General features: G+C 49.2%; 2 protein-coding genes across 2 annotated transcripts; both read right to left on the bottom strand.

The window, feature by feature from the left end:
* Positions 1 to 5,464: 5,464 nt before the first annotated feature.
* Positions 5,465 to 11,160, bottom strand: Aoc3 (amine oxidase copper containing 3). Its single transcript, XM_027428058.2, has 4 exons — positions 9,466 to 11,160; positions 7,287 to 7,572; positions 6,757 to 6,886; positions 5,465 to 5,972 (listed from the first exon to the last, which is right to left on the bottom strand). The coding sequence occupies exons 1-4, from the start codon at positions 11,063 to 11,065 to the stop codon at positions 5,697 to 5,699; spliced, it is 2,292 nt and encodes a 763-aa protein (XP_027283859.1). The 5' UTR covers positions 11,066 to 11,160; the 3' UTR covers positions 5,465 to 5,696.
* A 656-nt stretch (positions 11,161 to 11,816) lies between these two features.
* Aoc2 (amine oxidase copper containing 2) lies at positions 11,817 to 17,493 on the bottom strand. The gene is made up of 4 exons (XM_027428060.2): positions 15,139 to 17,493; positions 12,946 to 13,231; positions 12,634 to 12,763; positions 11,817 to 12,395 (listed from the first exon to the last, which is right to left on the bottom strand). Exons 1-4 carry the CDS (start codon positions 16,727 to 16,729, stop codon positions 12,129 to 12,131), a joined length of 2,274 nt encoding a protein of 757 aa, XP_027283861.1. The 5' UTR covers positions 16,730 to 17,493; the 3' UTR covers positions 11,817 to 12,128.
* Positions 17,494 to 17,881: the final 388 nt, after the last annotated feature.

Genomic DNA, 17,881 nt, shown 5'->3' with positions numbered 1-17,881 from the left:
ACTGTCAATTGAGAAAATGCCTCCATAATATTGGCCCATAGGCAAGTCTGCAGTTCATTTTCTTAATTAGGGATAGATGTGGGAAGACATTGTGGGTGGTGCCACCCATGGGCTGGGGGTCCTGGCTGTTTTAAGAAAAGTTGACTGACCGGGGGTGGTGGTGGTGCACGCCTTTAATTTCAGCACTCAGGAAGCAGAGGTGGGTGGATGTTTGTGAGTCCAAGGCCAGCCTGGTCTACAGAGTGAGTTCCAGGATAGCCAGGACTACACAGAGAAACACCATCTTAAAGAAAAAGGGAGGGTGGGCGTTGGTGGCGCACACCTTTAATCCCAGCACTCGGGAGGCAGAGGCAGGCGGTTCTCTGTGAGTTCAAGACTAGCCTGGTCTACAAGAGCTAGTTCCAGGACAGCCTCCAAAGTCACAGGGAAACCCTGTCTTGAAAAACAAAAACAAAAACAAAAAAAAAGAAAAAGAAAAAGAAAAGGGAGGAAAAAAGAAAAGAAAAGCTTATTGAGTAAACCACTAAGCACCTCTCCTGCTTGATCTTTGCATCAGTTCTTACCTCCTGTTTCTTTTTTTTTTTAAAGAAATTTATTTAACATTTGTTTTATGTGCATTGGGGTGAAGGTATCATCAGATCCCCTGGAACTAGAGTTACAGATAGTTGTAACCTGCCATGTGGGTGCTGGGAATTGAACCTGGGTCCTCTGGAATAACATTCAATGCTCTTAACCACCTAGCCATCTCTCCAGCCCTTCCTCCATGTTTCTATCTTGAGTTCCTGCCCTGATTTCTCTGGATGATGGATTATGAGCTATGAGTTTCAAAAACCCTTTCTTCCTCCAGTTGCTTTTGTTGGTGATAGTTAATCACAGCAATAGAAACCATAACTAAGACAGTCTTTTAAAATTGTGTGTGTGTGTGTGTGTGTGTGTGTGTGTGTGAGAGAGAGAGAGAGAGAGAGAGAGAGAGAGAGAGAGAGAGAGAAGACCTTAAAAATCTAAAGCAGGAAGACATTTTAGCTCATGGTTTCAGAAGGTTCTTTCTTTCATGGTGAGGATGGCAAGGTAGAGCACAGAAGTTCACATCATGGTGGTCCAGGATGCAGAGAGAGCAAGACAGAAAGCAGTCAGAGATAATATAACATAAGGTCTCAACCAGTGGCCTACCTCCTCCAGGTTGGTACCGTGTTCTAAGTTTCTAAAGCCTACCCAAATAATGCCTCTATCTTAGGAATTCAAATCATGTGTATGGACTCAAAGTACTGAGTACCTGTGGTGGTTTGAATGTCACTGGCCCTGTCATCATAGGAAGAGCACCATTAGGAGCTGTGGCTTTGTTGGAGTGATTGTGCCCTTGTTGGAGGATGTGTATCACTCTAGAGGTGGGCTTTGAGGTTTTCTATGCTCGGGACACTTGCCAGTGTCTCAGACCATTTCCTGTTGCCTGCAAGATGTAGAACTCACAGCTACTACTCCAGCACCATGTCTGCCTGCATGCTGCCATGATGATAATGGACTGAACCTCTGAAACTGTAAGTAAGCCACCGCAATGTTAAATGTTTTCTTTATAAGAGTTACTATGGTCATGGTGTCTCTCCACAGCGATAGAAACTCAAACTAAGACAGTACTCAAATCATGAGTCTATGGGAGACGTTATATAACTATAGCAGTGGCTTTGTCAGGCCCTGAACTCTTATCCTTCTACCACAGACTCTTTGTTTGTTTGTTTGTTTTTCGAGACAGGGTTTCTCTGTGGCTTTGGAGGCTGTCCTGGAACTAGCTCTTGTAGACCAGGCTGGTCTCGAACTCACAGAGAACCGCCTGCCTCTGCCTCTTGAGTGCTGGGATTAAAGGCGTGCGCCACCACCGCCCGGCCTAGCACAGACTCTTGTGTGCTGGGATTATAGGCATACACTACTATGCCTGACTTCTATAAACCTTTACTGCAGGAAAAAATTCCTCCAGGTACCTGGAGCTGGAGTCTGGAACTGAACTTGGAGGCCTCCTAGAGGAGAGGCAGCCAACACATTCCTCATAGAGGGTGTCTGAATCTACATCCTGGAGAAGACCTAGCCATGCTATGTGTTCAATCTCAGGGGTCCCCTTGTTCATCTCTGAATGTTGGTGGTATCAGTTCCTTCAAACTGCCAGGACATCAACCTTCGCTTATTACTCACTACCCTAACCATCTGATAAATCTAAGGCCAATACTGTCAACAATGTCAGTGGTCTATTGAAGAGACTAGACAAGGCAGGGGGCTAACGGCCCATTGCAACCCTCCTGACTTGAGCTGGACTGAGGTTCTAATGATCTAGATGTCCACTCTCTCCCCCACTATTGGTGGGCTGGGGAAGGTGGTGAGACATGCACACCAGTCTATTTTCAAACAGAACTGTGTGCTCACTCACACATACACCACACATTCACTAACACACACACACACACACACACACACACACACACACACACATATATATATATATATACACACTTTGGGCTAAACATGGGCATCAAGGAAAGAGTTTCAAGTCAACTAAATGGTGGCAGGTCGTGTCCCTTCGATTCCCTTTCCACTAGCACTAATGCTGCCAGTGGCTTTGAGAAGGGACCATAAAAGGATGTTGTCTTAGTTAGAGACATCATTGCTGTGATGAAATACCATGGCTAAACACAACCTGGGGAGGAAAGGGTTTATTTGGCTCACACTTCTATATCACAGTTCATCATTAAAGGAAGTCAGTACAGAAACTCAAACAGGGCAGGAACCTGGAGGTAGGAGAGACCATGGAGGGGCATTGCTTACTGGCTTGCCCCACATGCGTTGCTCAGACTGCTTTCTTACAGAACTCAGGACCACCAGCCCAAGGGCAGCACCACCCACAATGGGCTGGGCCCTCCTCAATTAGTCACTAATTTAGAAAATGCTCCACAGACTAAGCCAGGTGGTGGAGGCATATGCTTTTAATACCAACCCTTGGGAGACAGAGGCAGGCAGATCTTTGTGAGTTTGAGACCAGCCTGGACTACAGAGATAGTTCTAGGACAGCCAAGGCTACACAAAGAAATCCTGTCTCAAAACCAAAAACAAACAAAAAACAAAAGAAACAAACAAACAAAAAACAGGCCAAAAATAAAAAATGAAAAAGAAGAGAAAAAAAATTCTCTTGCCTACAACTTGATCTCATGGAGGCATTTTCTTTAGTCTCCCATGACTCTAGCTTGCATCAAGTTGACATAAAACCAGCCAGCACAGATGGGGACACAAGGTGTACATTAAAGGAGAATTGAATTCTTTGGGTTGGAAGAGTGGGGAGTAATGAAGTCAGAACTCACAACTGACCATGCATCCCCATAGGTCTCCAAGTCGTCATGACAGCATCTGCTTGTTCTTCATCCTTCTCTGTCCACCCCAGGTGTGTTATCAATGAAGCCAGCTACTGGGACTAAATGGCTGCAGGACGGGGAGGGGCAGAAACTTCCATCAACAGCTCCTTACTGACATCTAACTCCCTGTTCTTTATCATCTGTTTTTTCTCCACCCACTGACTCCTTCCTTCCCAATCCATAGTTCCACATCCACCTATGGGAGAATGGAAGATTGGGGCAGGCAGAGAGGGAGGCAAAAGATTCCATGTCTGAGCTCTTGAACATGTCTTCTCTCTGTTCACAAACTGAGCAGTACCCAAAACTGTTCCCAGAACTTCACCTCCTGGTCCAGCCTGGCATCCGGCCAAGCAGAAGCCTCCATTGCTTCTCAGTATACCCTCCTCTGAGAGAGACAATGGAGATGGAAACGTCAGCTATTGATTGGAAGCTGTCCTGGAACTCGCTCAGTAGACCAGGCTGGCCTTGAACTCACAGAGATCTGCCAGCCTCTGCCTCCTGAGTGCTGGGATTAAAGGCAGCAACACCTCCCAGCTTGGACCTTATTTTAATGAAGCAATATAGTCACATGGTTCAACATTCAGGGTATTCAGAGTGGCATCCAGTACCCAATTTCCACATTCACCCATCTTCTTCCCCAGAGGTAACCAGTGCAGAAATAGACAAATATGCACTTACATCCTCATTTTCAGTTTTTGTCTTTTTATTTATATGTATGCATCTAGGGTGTGGGGTATGTGCATATATATAGGTGTCCATGAAAAGGACATTGTACCTTCTGGAGCTGGAGTTACAGGTAGTTGTGAGCATTTTATATGGATGCTGGGAATCGAACTTGGGTCCCCTGCAAGAGCAGTGTGTGCACTCTTAACCACTGAGCGATCTCTCCAGTGCCTTTCCTTTTTAATGGTGCTGAGAATTCAACTAAAGACCTTGTACATGATGGGCAAATACATACATATATGTATTTATATATATAAACTGTGCCCTGGGTATTCTACCACAGAGTCACATTTCTAGCCCTTGGTTTTGTGAGATAAGGTCTCACTGTGTAACTCAGTCAAGCCCCCAACACAGAGTCTGGGATTACAGCTGTGCCCTATCATATCCTTCTATAGTCTCCTCCCTTTAAAAATGCAAGCAAGGAGTGAACTATAAACATTTCTGCGTGCCCTTTCCCTTTGAAGGTTACTTCCTAGTAACATGTAATGACATGTAACAGCTTTTAGTTTAGTTGGATTGCACTGTAAGACTGTGTCACAATGGACCTGGCCTGGTCACTCTGCTCGGAAATGATATATCTTGCTCCCAGTCACTTGGTGTTACTTTGTACTGTCCCCAAGCAGTGAAACCCTGAAGCAGTCCCCACCAAGCCACACCCCTCTCTAGCATACTTGTTTGCATGCTTGCTTCTGATTGGACAGCCCTTGTTCCTTTCTCACCTTTGATGTCCTCACACCATTCCTACCCCACTGTCCCAAACTAGCTTCTGCAGAGCACAGAGGCTGTAGTCGCCCAGAGCCGTGAAATAAAATAACCATGTATTATAATCACAGCAACTCTAAGTCACCTGCTGTCTCTACGACCATCTTCTTGTAGAGAGTGCAAAGCAGGACTGTAGCTGGGACAGTTCCTACTCTTGACATGTGATAGATGTTAGGGGACAGACAAGCTTGGTCCTTTCCAATAAGACATCCCAATGCATCTCTGAGATGTTCACAGACTCAGCACCAGGAGAAGGGACTGCAGTTAAGAAATGAGGGCTGAGAGAACACAAAGGACGGACATCCCTCTTGGACTGAGTGGGAAATCCTAGAATGTAAAAGCAAGCAGGAACTCCAGGAGGTGTGGGCAAGAAAGAGCGTGGAGAGAAGAAAGAGGCTTTAAGGAGAGTGTACAGGAGTCCCTTTCAAATCATCTGTGGATGTTCAGGACTCAGGGTGACTCTACTTTGGGGTCGCTAGAGAATTGTCCTTATTTCTGAGTCCTCAAAGTGACCATGATTTTTTTTTTTTTAAATAAAAGCCAAAGAAGATTAAAAAAAAAAAAAAAAAAAAAAAAAAGACCCATCTTGAAAAAAATCCAGAGCCTTCATTCAAGGTTCCTAGACAGGCTACTCTTCTCCCAAGGCAGGAACTCAGTACAGCCATGATCAACAAAGCCCAGTGTCCCTGTGTGTCAGGCATCATGGGCTCAGGTTGCTCCAGGTAGAGAGGGGATTATAGAGAAGGCAGCTCCGCCAGCTGTTGCTCTACTCCCCAGCCCTTACCCCAGGGACCTTGGCTAGACTGTCCATCCAGGGGACACTTATTTGTGAGCAAAACCTGCATGGGAGAAGCCAGGGACATCAGGGGCACAGGTGGCCGTCTGGGACAGGCAAGCCAGGGGGTTGATCTCACAGTCACTGGTATCCTGACCCTCCCGGAAATAGATGGAATCAGCAGAGTAGAAGGAGGGGTCCTCATCAAAAAAGTTATAGGGTCGGAGGAAGAAACCCACCCCATTCCCCACTGTCACCGTGTTGGGAATGTCTTCTGCATGTGGGATGTGCAAAAAACCGGCTGTCACCCAGGCTACCAAGTCCTAGCAGGAGAGAAAAACAGAGGATGGTTAGGTTGGCTAGCCACAGCCTCCCTACGCAGCGGCCTGTGCACGAGGCCATAGATCTTGAATCTTTAAACAGTGTCTCATTTGGAGGTCCCAGAAGTCAAAACATAAAAAGCTCACTCCATTTTGGGAACAAGGGCTGTCGCTCTGGGACTGGCTTGCACCTCCATCTCTGATGTCTCCCATCAAGACTCCTTTTGCCTGCTCACTTCAAAGGGCGATCACTGTAGGCTAATTCTCTAAGAGCCCCCAATGTGTGGCTCAGGGAAGAATTGTGGAACAGGGACCTTCAGGCCTTACAAGGTGGGTGCAGGTTGACATGTGCAGAATGCACCCTTCAAGGCAGGGATGGGAGCTGTGGTCATGACCCCTTGTGGGGAGTCACATATCAGTTATCCTTCAAATTAGATATTTACATTAGGATTCATAGCAGTAACAAAATTATAGTTATGAAGTAGCAATGAAATAATTTTAGGGTTGGGGGTCACCAACATGAGGAACTGTATTAAAGGGTTGCAGCATTAGGAACTGTGCACTGATTTGGGGCCGAGAAGGGCGGTAGGACTTGGTGGGACAAGAAAACTCCGCAACAGGAAGGTTGAGAACCATTGCTCTAGGGGTAATGATCACATCCACGGTGGCGTAAAAGGCAAGGGTCAGCTCCTCTTCTGAGAAGTTCAGGTGGTTTCCAGGAGCCCTCCTGTGAGAAGGCGAAGCTCCTCCTTGTACCCCATCTCTGTTTACCCCACCATCAGCTCACCTCTCCAGCAATGGTCTCATTGCTAATGAAGCCACTGAAATCCACAGTGGGAGTCCACGGGTCATTCTGGTTGAAGATGCTAGTGCTACTAGGCTCCTCCTCCTTCCTCCGTGTCACAGCAAAGTGGTACCTAGAAGGACACTGCTTGGGTCTCCATGGTCATGATGCCCATCTATAATGGAAGCAACCCTGTGCTCTGACCAGCTTCCAAATGTACTCACACAGCAACGCCAGGCTGTGAAATCCCTGACACCACACCAGAGGGTCATATCACACCTCTGCCATTTCACAGTGCAACTCACCCTGAACAAAAAGAGTTCTTCCCTGTCTTGTGTCCTCCAAGGGGAAATGACCGCTCCCGGCACCCCTTGTGCCCAGACACAGGCAATGTTTAAAACGGTGTGACCTGTTTCCAGGTGTCCCTCCTCTGCTGCAGATGCACCCCAGGGTGCACGCGAGTGCGTGCGTGTACACACACACACACACACACACACACAGGTGCCAGCCTTCTTTGATCACCTGCTACTCACCTCCCCCAACTGACGGCTTTCTCTATGGGGCTTTTCTGGGGCAGTGGCTCCCCAGAAAAGCTGAATATCTGGATGCGGTAGCCTCGCCTATGACCCCACTTGTTGCTGTGGTTACTGGCCAGGTACAGGTAGCGTGGGGTGGCACCACCCAGGGGGAAGGCAGCTTCCTCCTCTGTCTCCAGCAGTTTCCGATTCACCTGCAGCCTCTGTATCTGGTACTCGGGACTCCAAGGTATACTCATAGGGACAAAAGCCATGTCTTCTGCCCAGGCCCAGTTCTTCAGCCCTGTGTAAAATGTATAATGACTAGTCAGTCATTCGACCATTCTGGACATTTCTGGCATCCATCTGGCTTCAGAGTGGGGACCAAAGAGCAGCCTAGAATTGACAAGGTTCTTTGCTTCCCTTCCTGTCCCACATCTCCCCAGTCCTTCAGGCTAAACTATTGATCTACAAATTGAAATATTCAGGCGTTGGAGATAAGGCTTAGCAGTTAAGAGTGCATACTGCTCTTCCGCAGGACTGGAGTTTGTCTCCCAGCATCCATACTGAGCCACTCACAAGTGCCTGGAACTCCAGCTCCAGGGGGATCCAACACCTCTCGTTTCCAGTGGCATGTACAACACATGTGCACACACCCACAGGCATGTAAGTAAAAACAAAAAAATAAATCTTTTGTTTGTTTGTGTTTTGTTTTTTTTGAGACAGGTTTTCTCTGTGTAATAGCCCTGGCTGTCCTGGAACTCAGATGAGCCTGCCTTTGCCTCTCTCTCTCTCTCTCTCTCTCTCTCTCTCTCTCTCTCTCTCTCTCTCTCTCTCCCTCTGTGTGTGTGTGTGTTGTGTGTGTGTGTGTGTGTGTGTGTGTGTGTGTGTGTGTTTCCCCTCAGGCTCTCACACTCTCACAGACTCACAGGGGTCAAAGAATCCATAGCCTGGCCTGTAGGGTGAAAAGGCCTGGGAGACACAGGGTCAGTGTTCCAGGAATATAGGTATAGGCAGGGACAGGACTTCACCAAACCCCAGGACACCATTTCTGTCTACCCTTAAAGGATATCATCAAATGTCCTGGAAGGCCCTTCTAGGCAGCATTAAAGCTGAGTTAACACAGAAAACCTGTAAGCTATGTGCCCAGGATCTGGGAACATGTGGATACAGTTACAGCAGAGCACTGGGGAGACTCTCAGGGTGGGCCAAAGCTGGCAAAAGGGAGTGACATCCTGTGGGTGCTGGGAAGTTAGCAGCTGCAGAAACAGCAGGCTGGCATGAGTGGGACAGCTCTGTACACAGAGTGGACCCTGGAACTGAAAACATCAAGAGTGGACTGACGCTAGGCAATGGTGGCACACACCTTTAATCCCAGCACTAAGGAGGCAGAGGCAGGCAGATCTCTGGGAGTTCAAGGCCAGCCTGGTCTACAGAGTGAGTTCCAGTTCAGCCAATACTAGAAAAGCCTTGTCTCACCCTCCACCACCCTACCCCCCAAAAAAATAGGAGTGAAAACAATGTGAGTTGGTGAGAATTCTCAGATATTTCATATTCAGAACAGGAAAACGTATCAGGTGATGACTCAATGTAGGGAAGAGAAACAGATGATCTTCAGAAAATCACGGAGCCTTGCCTGTCTCTGTTACCACAAATTCCAGGAGCCTCCTGCAGCTCTTCACAGTATCTAGTATACCCCTGTACTGAAGTGAACGGTGCCCCAAAAGAGATGAAAAATCAGGGCAGAAGGAGGGCCCATCTCCCAAAGAAATATAGGGCAGCAGTTGTTCCACGCCTAGCTTGCATGCACAGCGACTCAACAAACCCAGACACCTCCAACGCTGCAGCACCACAAGCCGGACAGAGCTGAGCTGGAAGACAAACAGCTGCTTGCTTGAACAGAGGCCCATGTAAGCTCAAGGGACTCTGTGAAACCAGATCCCGCCTGCTCCCTGAGCGCAGCCATTTCCCGACAATTCCCAAGGAGTTCCTGTGTATAGATAGACGCTGTCAGCTTTGCACCCAGCTAGGGAGCTAAGATCCAAATGAAACCCAGCTGCCATCTCTCTCCCAGCCAGCCCCAAAGGAAGCATGGAACCCCACATCTTTCTTTTGTGAATAACCTCCATAAAACCCAAGGCAGGGACATCACTTATTCCCCTCCTGGAAGACCCTTATCTCCCTCAGGCTGTCTTACCTGCCACATCCAGGTCCACTTTGAAGTGAGCACTGTGGGTATGTACTGTGCCCAGCGTGTGTGCTGCAACTCGGTTCCCAAACCTTTCACCAGCACCAAAGAAGAATGCTGAGCTGATGTAGCCCGTGGCATGGAATTTGACTTCTATGGCCCCGTTGGGGTGGAAGATCGTGTCCCACACATAGTCATAATTAAGCAGAGTAGACACAGATCTAACCACGAGCACTGTCTCCACAACACCCCCAAAATAGCGGGAGTAGAAATCTGAGTGGTGCCGCCGTAGCGGGAGGCCCTGGTTCTGTTCAAACACACAAAACGCGTCATGTAGTGTCGTGGGGGTCTGAGATTCCAGAAGGAAATGCCAGTCCAAGTAGGTGGCAAGGTAAGGACAGTCCACGCCACGGGTCAAGGGGGTAGCATATTTGCCAATGCCAAAGTGACCGTCCATGTAAAGGGTCACCATAGCTGCTGGAGAATTGCCACCATACAAGGCTATGGCCTCCTGGACACTGACTTCATATGCCACCCTCTCCCCTTGAAAGCGGACATCAAAGACCCTTGGGCCACTGTAAGCTCCAAGGCCAAAAGAGAAAGTCCACAATGAGGAGGTCACTCGATATCCCTGGACACTGAAGCGAGGTCCCTGGGGATGGAACTGCAGAGGAGGCGCTGAACCTGGCGGCACTGGGGATTTTAGGGACCAGGACCCTCCTGTGCCGTTGTCTGGTACCAAAACCACATTTATCAAGCCAGCCTCAAATTGGTCCTCCAGCTGAGCCAGACTATCAAAGTAGCGGCCTTGATAGAACACTTTCTGGATGGTCCAATGCTCCGGTATCAGGGCCTTATGGTTCACCAGGAGCTCTAAGCCAATAGGGTGTGGGTAAAACCCAGCCCCTGAGAGGTTGTAATACACACCAAACCAGGTGGCCCGGTCCCCTGATTGCAGACCTCGGGGGACTGTTGTCATTGTTAGTAAGTTGTGTCCCCTGTGTTTGTAGAAGCAACAATGATGGAGGAGCCCAGAAACCTGGGGCAGCTCTTGGTTGAAGATCATCTTGTGGATATCATTATATTCAGTGGCTGTCACAGGTCGCCGGTAATAGGGCAGGGGGCCACCATGCCGCTCCACAGTCACGTCCCGCATGTAGGAGGGGTGAGGCAGGGGCCCCACCACCAGCTCAGTCACATTGGGTTGGGGTTGTGCACCAAAGAAGATGATGGCCAGCGCCTCCCGGGCAGGTGGGGGGCCCCCTCTGTCCAGGTGGGCCAGGGCTGCAGCCTTGGCAGGCAGCTGCAGCTCCACTGAGAAGACACAGTTGTCCGAGGGCCGAGCCTGGGCTGGATCCACCAGCCCTGGCCCCAGGTGCTTGGTCAGAAAGCTCATCACAGCTGTTAGCTCCTCGGGGTTCAGGTCTGCAAATAGCTGGCTCTGACCAGGATTTGTCCAGGGCTGGGCAGTAGGAGGAATGGAGGGGCAATGGAGAGGTTGGCTCAGTCCACCCCCGTCTCCACTCCTACCAGCTAACAAGACACAAACCAAGGCAAAGATGGTGATGACAGCTAGAGCAAGGAGCACCAGGGTGGTCTTCTGGGTCATCGTTCCTTAAAGATGGACAGGCTTCTATCAGAAATGGACTTCTCTTGGCTAGTCTGGGTGCTAGCAGAGCTTCTTGTATTCTGAGGCTTTTCCTGAGGGTGGGAAGCAGGAAGGCTGGAGCCAGAGTCAGGAGGCGGGTCTGAGCTGGCTGCAGTGATATCCACAGACCTTACATGGCTTTATCCTGCAGCTTCCAAATCAGACTCTGCTCTCTGGGTCAGGGTTTGGGTTAAGAGAAGGGGGAGGGATCCAGCCCGTGCATGGAGACCCGCTACCAACAAGAAGCAGGGTCTGCCCCATAGCCTCATACCCTTCAGACCAAGTTCTTCCCTGACATTCACCTTTCTAGGGCCAGGTGCTTTCTTTGATTTTGCCGTGAAGTGTTGTTTGCCAAGGAAACCCCCACTTCCAGCCTTTCCCAAGAAACATTCCTTGGCCAGATCTACCGCCCCTCCCTGTGCATGTTTCTGTTGCTAAATTTCCTTGGCTAGAGTTCTTAATATTCTCCTGGGAACTCTACAGGCTTTAAAAAGCCAAATAGAATAAACTCAAGTAAAATTTCTTCAAACTATTTCATTATCAATTACACATAACAACCATTCCTTTTAAGATAAAGCCTGGTATAATGTGAACCCCAGCGAGTTTTGAAATGGTAGGATTTGTGGTGTTTCGAGTATTCCAAAAACCTTTTTAAAATAAATTATCATTTAAATAACTAGCAGAAGTCAGGAGTAGTGGTGCATGTCTTTAATCCCAGCAGTCCAGAGGCAGTAAGATCTCTGCAAGTTGAAGCCAGTTTGGTCTACATGGAAAGTTCCAGGACAGCCAGGGCGACATAGAAAGACCCTGTCTCAAACAAAACAAGCAAAACAGGGGCAGCAGGCAAGAATCAACCCAGAAGAGAAAACCTAGGGATTCGGTGGGGAAAGAGGCTGTTTTCTAAAGAACCGAGGCAGGGATGGGGGTTAGGGCAGGTGATAAAAACACAGGAGGAGACAGAAGAACAGAGGAGGCACATGCATCTCACTCCCTGGCACCCTAGGGTCTTACCACATCCTCAGACCTATAAGCCTTCATAGGAAAAGGAGGGCAAGTTGGGGACACAGGCTGCCAGTTGTGGGGTGCAGGCCACAGGGTTGACACTGCAGAGCCCCGCATCCTGGTCCCTCTCAAAGTAGATGCTGCCAGGGGAGAAAATGGAGGGATCTTCATCGAAGAAATTGTAGGGTCGGAGCAAGAAGCCCACACTGTTCCCCACAGTCACTGTGTTGGGGATGTCCTCAGCATGCGGGATGTGCAGGAAGCTGGCTGTCACCCAAGCCACCAGATCCTGAAGAAAGGAAAAGTGGGAGGTCTTTAGAGGCCAAAAGTCCCTTTTAGCTGCAGTTTCTCACCCTCCAGCCTCAGCCAGCCGTAGTCCTGCACAGAACACCTCATGACCTGTGTAAGGGAGTTAGGCAGGGTGCAAGTGTCGTGACAAATTTCTCCCTAGTAGGATGGGCAGAGGCTGGACAGCCAAGATGCCAGGAAAAGAGAAGGCCTTCTCCTCTGTCTCTGAAGCCACCAACCTCTCCCAAGAGGGTTTCATTGTTGATGAAGTCAGCAAAGGCCATCATCGGGGTCCGCATGTCATTCTGGTAATAGATGCTGCTGCTATGGCACTCCTCCTCCTTCCTCTGGGTCACCACAAGCTGGTATCTGACCAGGAATTGTAGGAAAGTGATGTTGGAAAAAAGCAAAGCTTTACAAATCCCCTTGGATCGTATTCTGAGACCATTTTCCATCCCTTATCTACTTGAATCTGAAGAGAGGTCCAGGGACTGTGAGCATTGCTGGAGCATGAGCCCCTCCCTCCCACCCATTCCCAGGGCCCTCCTCACCTCCCCCAGCTGAGAGCCTTTTCCATGTCGCTCTCCAAAGGTACATGGACACCACGGGGGCTGTGGATCTGGATTTGGTACCCACGCTGGTGGCCCCAGGCATTGGTCTGGTTGGTAGCCAAGTAAAGGTATCGAGGAAGGGGGCTCCCCAAGGGAAATGCAGCCAGGTCCTCCCTGCTCAGGACCTGTCTGGTCAGCTGTAGGCGTTGTAGCTGATGCTCTGGGTTCCAGGGGGCTGCTACAGGCTCAAACACTGTATCTTCAGCTACCACCCAGTTTTTCAAACCTGTCAGGGTGAGGAAAGGGAGAGCTCTACACGGGTGAAATTTCTTGGACGTTCCTTGGTCTCCTCTTGATGCCTATATTATTGGCCTGACCAAAGGTAACAGAGAGCACCCTGTGCTGGGAGTCATGAGCTTGGGCAAGTGCTGGCCTGGCTTCTTCCAACCCCCCATTTCAATAGGATAACAATAGTCAAGTATGGCTACATATATTGAAAATTCAGTTCTCCAGTCACAGTAGCTATATTTAAAGAGCTCAACATTGCTAAGCACAGTGGCACATACCTGCAATCCAGCACCTGGGAGGCAGAGGTAAGAAATGACTGCAAAGTTAAGGCCAGACTAATCTATATAGAGAGCTCCAAGATCACCAGGTCTACACAGTGAGACCATGTCAAAAAAAAAAAAAAAAAAGAAAAAGAAAAGAAGGAAAGAAAGGAAAGAAAGAAGGAAGGGTGTCCAAAGCCAGTCTACTCTTCAGTGAGACGCAGTCTTAAACGAACTGCTTGGCAGTCACATATGGCTAGAGATTCCTACAGACAGCCACAACACAGAAAGCTCTATTAGCATCAGCCTACCCAGTAGACCCTAGAACAGTTTGTTTCCGATACTCACCTTCTGAATTTCTATGGCAAACATAATACTGTTTTATGGCTATGCTCCATAAATGGACAAGCATATATGCTGAGGGAAACATTCCTGGGACTGTGAAGGAGACTTGAAGTGACCTGGAAAACCTTTCTCTTCCACAGTCCTTGCATATTCCTTCCAGCTCTAGGGCTCTACTCTCTCAGCACAGGGGGCACCACTGCCAATGTCTCTCAAAAGCCCCCCAGCTTTCCATCCCAAGGAGCTTCTTAAATTCTATTGCATGCATCCAAACCCTACATCACCCAACACAGCACTGAATCTGTTTTTCTTCGAGGATGATGACATTTAGTACCTTAAATGTGACTATGATACACCAGAAACCTAGTAACTTGTAGCAGGCTCTTTTAATGCATAAAGATGTTGAGAATTTTCCAATTGCAGAGTCACAGTCCAAGTATATTAGATTATAATCTATGGCTACATGTTAGTCTTAGTTCTCCTAACCCCCAGCCACTCCCACCAAAACCCACAACCCCAAGAACAGTGTGCATGGCACACATGCCAGGGCCTCATACTCCAGAGAATCTTTCACAAGACACAGGCTTTGTTTGACAGGCATCACACTTGGGCAGCCACTCGGTCCCATCTCCACTGCCTTCCTAAGTCTCCCCATCTGTAAAATGGAGGTCTGGTGGATTTCACTTCTTTCTAGGTCCCTATCTGTGCTTTGATGAGTTTGTTTTCTGTCCTCCACAAAATCTGCCAGGAACAGCAAGTTCCAGACTTGCAGCCAGCCTATCCCAGGCTTGCCACAACAGGACTGTCCATGGTGATGACAGGATAGGGTGACCTTCACCACATGGAGAAAGTGGCACTGCCAAGTTAACCCCCAACCCTGATACCCTTCCTCCCTGTATAAAGAACACAGCACCCCTACTCCTACTGTAAACTTCAGACTTCTAGAAGGTTACCTCTGCTTTGGTCCTCAAGTAACCAGTCCTGGCTCTAGCCCCATTCAATTCCTGCTGGGGCAATTCACGATCCTAGAGGGTCCCTCATGGTTAAGGCAGCCAGGCACAGCCAGTACATGTTTCACAACTGCAGATCTGGGGGGAGTGGGTCAGAGGGTGGGAGCTGGGAAAATGAACCCTTTTCATCATTGGCCAGATACCAGTTGTGACTGCAGCAGGACTCCGACAATCAATCTTCCCTCCAGCTTCTGGTTAGAATATACTCTTAACCTTTCAGATTGCAGCCCGATCTGGGTGCATCCTGCCCTGTGCCCTACTCTCAACCTTCAAGCCTCAGCCCAAGAACTCACCTGCCACATCCAGGTCCAGTTTGAAGTGGAAAGCATGTGTGTGCACAGCTCCCAGCACTCGCTCCCCCACACGGTTCCCAAAGAGGAGGCTCTCGGCTCCTCCACTCAGGAATGCTGTGTTGATAAAGCCAGTGGCATGGACACGCCCTTCAAGAGCCCCATTTGGGTACATTATAAAGTCCCAAATGTAATCATAGTTGCCCACTGATGATACCGACCTGACCACAAGGCCTGAGCTGGCCAAACCACCATAGAAATGACGCCCAATGTAATTGTGGTGCCTTCGAAGGGGTAATCCCTGGACCTCCTCAAATACACACACAGCCCCTCGGAGCAGCCGGACTGCCCCTGTGCCTACTAGTACATGGATATCCACCATGCTGGCTTGATAGGGGCAGTCCACCCCTCGAACCAAGGCTCGGCTGTTTTGGCCAAGCCCATAGGTGCTGTCCAAGTAACGGATCGTCATCGTCTTGGGGGAATCAGCACCATAAACCGTCAGGCACTCCTGGACACTGACTTCATAAGCCACACGTTCACCCTTAAACCGAACATCAAAGAGTCTTAAACCAGTGAATACCCCATGACCAAAGGTGAATGTCCAGAGGGGGGATACCACTGAGTTTCCCTGTACACTGTACTGGGGACCCTGGGGTGAGAATTGAAGAGGGGGAAGAGGGGGGTCTGGAGTGATTCGAGCCCTCAGGGAGGAAGCCCCATCTGGTGTGGGTAGAGGGACCTGAACCACTTCTAGGCGGCCAGCCTTAAACTCCCATTCCAACTGGGCCAAGTCTGCATAGTAGTGCCCAAGGTAGAAGACCTTCTGCACCACCCAGTGGGTAGGATCCAGGGCTCTGTGGTCCAGCAGTAGCTCCAACCCTACAGGGTGAAGGAATATTCCAAGACCTGAGATGTTATGGTAGAGAGCTATCCAGGTAGCTCGGTCCCCTGAATGCAAGCCATTAGCAGAGGAATGCAGAGGTGCCAAGGTAGAGCCATTGTAGTTCAAGACAGAAGCCAGAAAGGTGGGGGCCTTTGGGAGTTCCACTTCTTCCAAGTACCTCCAAATCTGAACAAACTCAGCTCTCAGCATGGGACGCCGGTAATAGGGCAGGGGGCCACCATGCCGCTCCACAGTCACGTCCCGCATGTAGGAGGGGTGAGGCAGGGGCCCCACCACCAGCTCAGTCACATTGGGCTGGGGTTGTGCACCAAAGAAGATGATGGCCAGCGCCTCCCGGGCAGGTGGGGGGCCCCCTCTGTCCAGGTGGGCCAGGGCTGCAGCCTTGGCAGGCAGCTGCAGCTCCACTGAGAAGACACAGTTGTCCGAGGGCCAAGCCTGGGCTGGATCCACCAGCCCCGGCCCCAGGTGCTTGGTCAGAAAGCTCATCACAGCTGTTAGCTCCTTGGGGTTCAGGTCTGCAAATAGCTGGCTCTGACCGGGGTGTGTCCAGGGATGAGTTCTGGGAGGTATGGAGCGGCACCGAGGAAGCTGGCTGGCACTGCCTTGCCTGGTCAACAAGACATAGGCCAGGGCAAAGACAGTAAGGAGAGTGAGCACTAGAAAAGGCAGCAGCACCTTGAGATTCATGGCTGATGCTGAGCTGCAGTCAGCCCCAAGAACAGCTCTTGTCTGTTCTTGACATCACGGCAGGTTTATATTCAGTATGACGGAGAGGAATTGGACAAAACTCCCCCCCTTGTGGGCTGGACAGGAAACTTCTGACCTTGCTTTACATGAATTCTGTTCCAATCTTCTGTCCTGTGGTTTGGCTCAAGTTGTTACTTCCACATGCATAGCTGGTTCCTTCCCTAAACTCCGACTGCTAACAGTAACTATGACCTCCACATCATTTAGACCAGATGAGGCGGCATCGGGATAATGATGCTATAAACTACCTTGTAACTTTACACATTCTGAGACAGCAATTTTGATGCACAATCCTTTCCCTGTGTTATATATAAGTGCTAATAAATGAGCTCTCTGGCAGAATTACACCCTAGCCAATAGTTCCTGGATCTACTGACAGTTCAGCATTAAGCACTCACTCAGTTCTACCTGGCACCCAATGCAGTGCCTGACTTGGGAGTCTCAGGCCTTATTCTAAACAGTCAATGAGAAAATAATGATTGAGGTTCTGGGCTTCGTGTTCAGATTTGTACAATGAACCCATCCAAGTGTGTAGCTTTAAAGAAGCTACTTGAGTATCTCACCTATAAAGGCACCTATAAATGGTTACTTATGTCTAAAATCTCAGCACTCAAGAGGATTGTTGGGCCGGGCGTTGGTGGTGCACGCCTTTAATCCCAGCACTCGGGGAGGCAGAGACAGGTGGATCTCTGTGAGTTCGAGGCCAGCCTAGTCTCCAAAGCAAGTGCCAGGAGAGGCTCCAAAGCTACACAGAGAAACCCTGTCTGGGGGGGGGGGGGGAAGAGGATTGTTGGGAGTTCAAGGCTGGCTGGGCTACATATTGAGTTATATAGGTCAACCTCAGTGACAACTTGCCTTAAAAAAATAAGATGTAAAAGCACTCTACAGATTTTGATTAAAATGTAATAATGCAACCAGGCATGATGGCTTTAATCCCAGCATTCAGGAGGCAGAGGCAGGCAGGCGGATGTGAGTTTGAGGCCAACCTGGTCTACAAAGTGAGTTCCAGGACAGCTAGGGCTGTTATACAGAGAAAAAACAAAAACAACAAAAAAAACAAAAATACAAACCCCAAAACTGAAATCACACACA

Source organism: Cricetulus griseus, chromosome 7, assembly GCF_003668045.3.
Source record: "Cricetulus griseus strain 17A/GY chromosome 7, alternate assembly CriGri-PICRH-1.0, whole genome shotgun sequence".
Classification (NCBI taxonomy): domain Eukaryota; kingdom Metazoa; phylum Chordata; class Mammalia; order Rodentia; family Cricetidae; genus Cricetulus; species Cricetulus griseus.
This window is presented reverse-complemented; position numbering and strand designations above follow the sequence as displayed.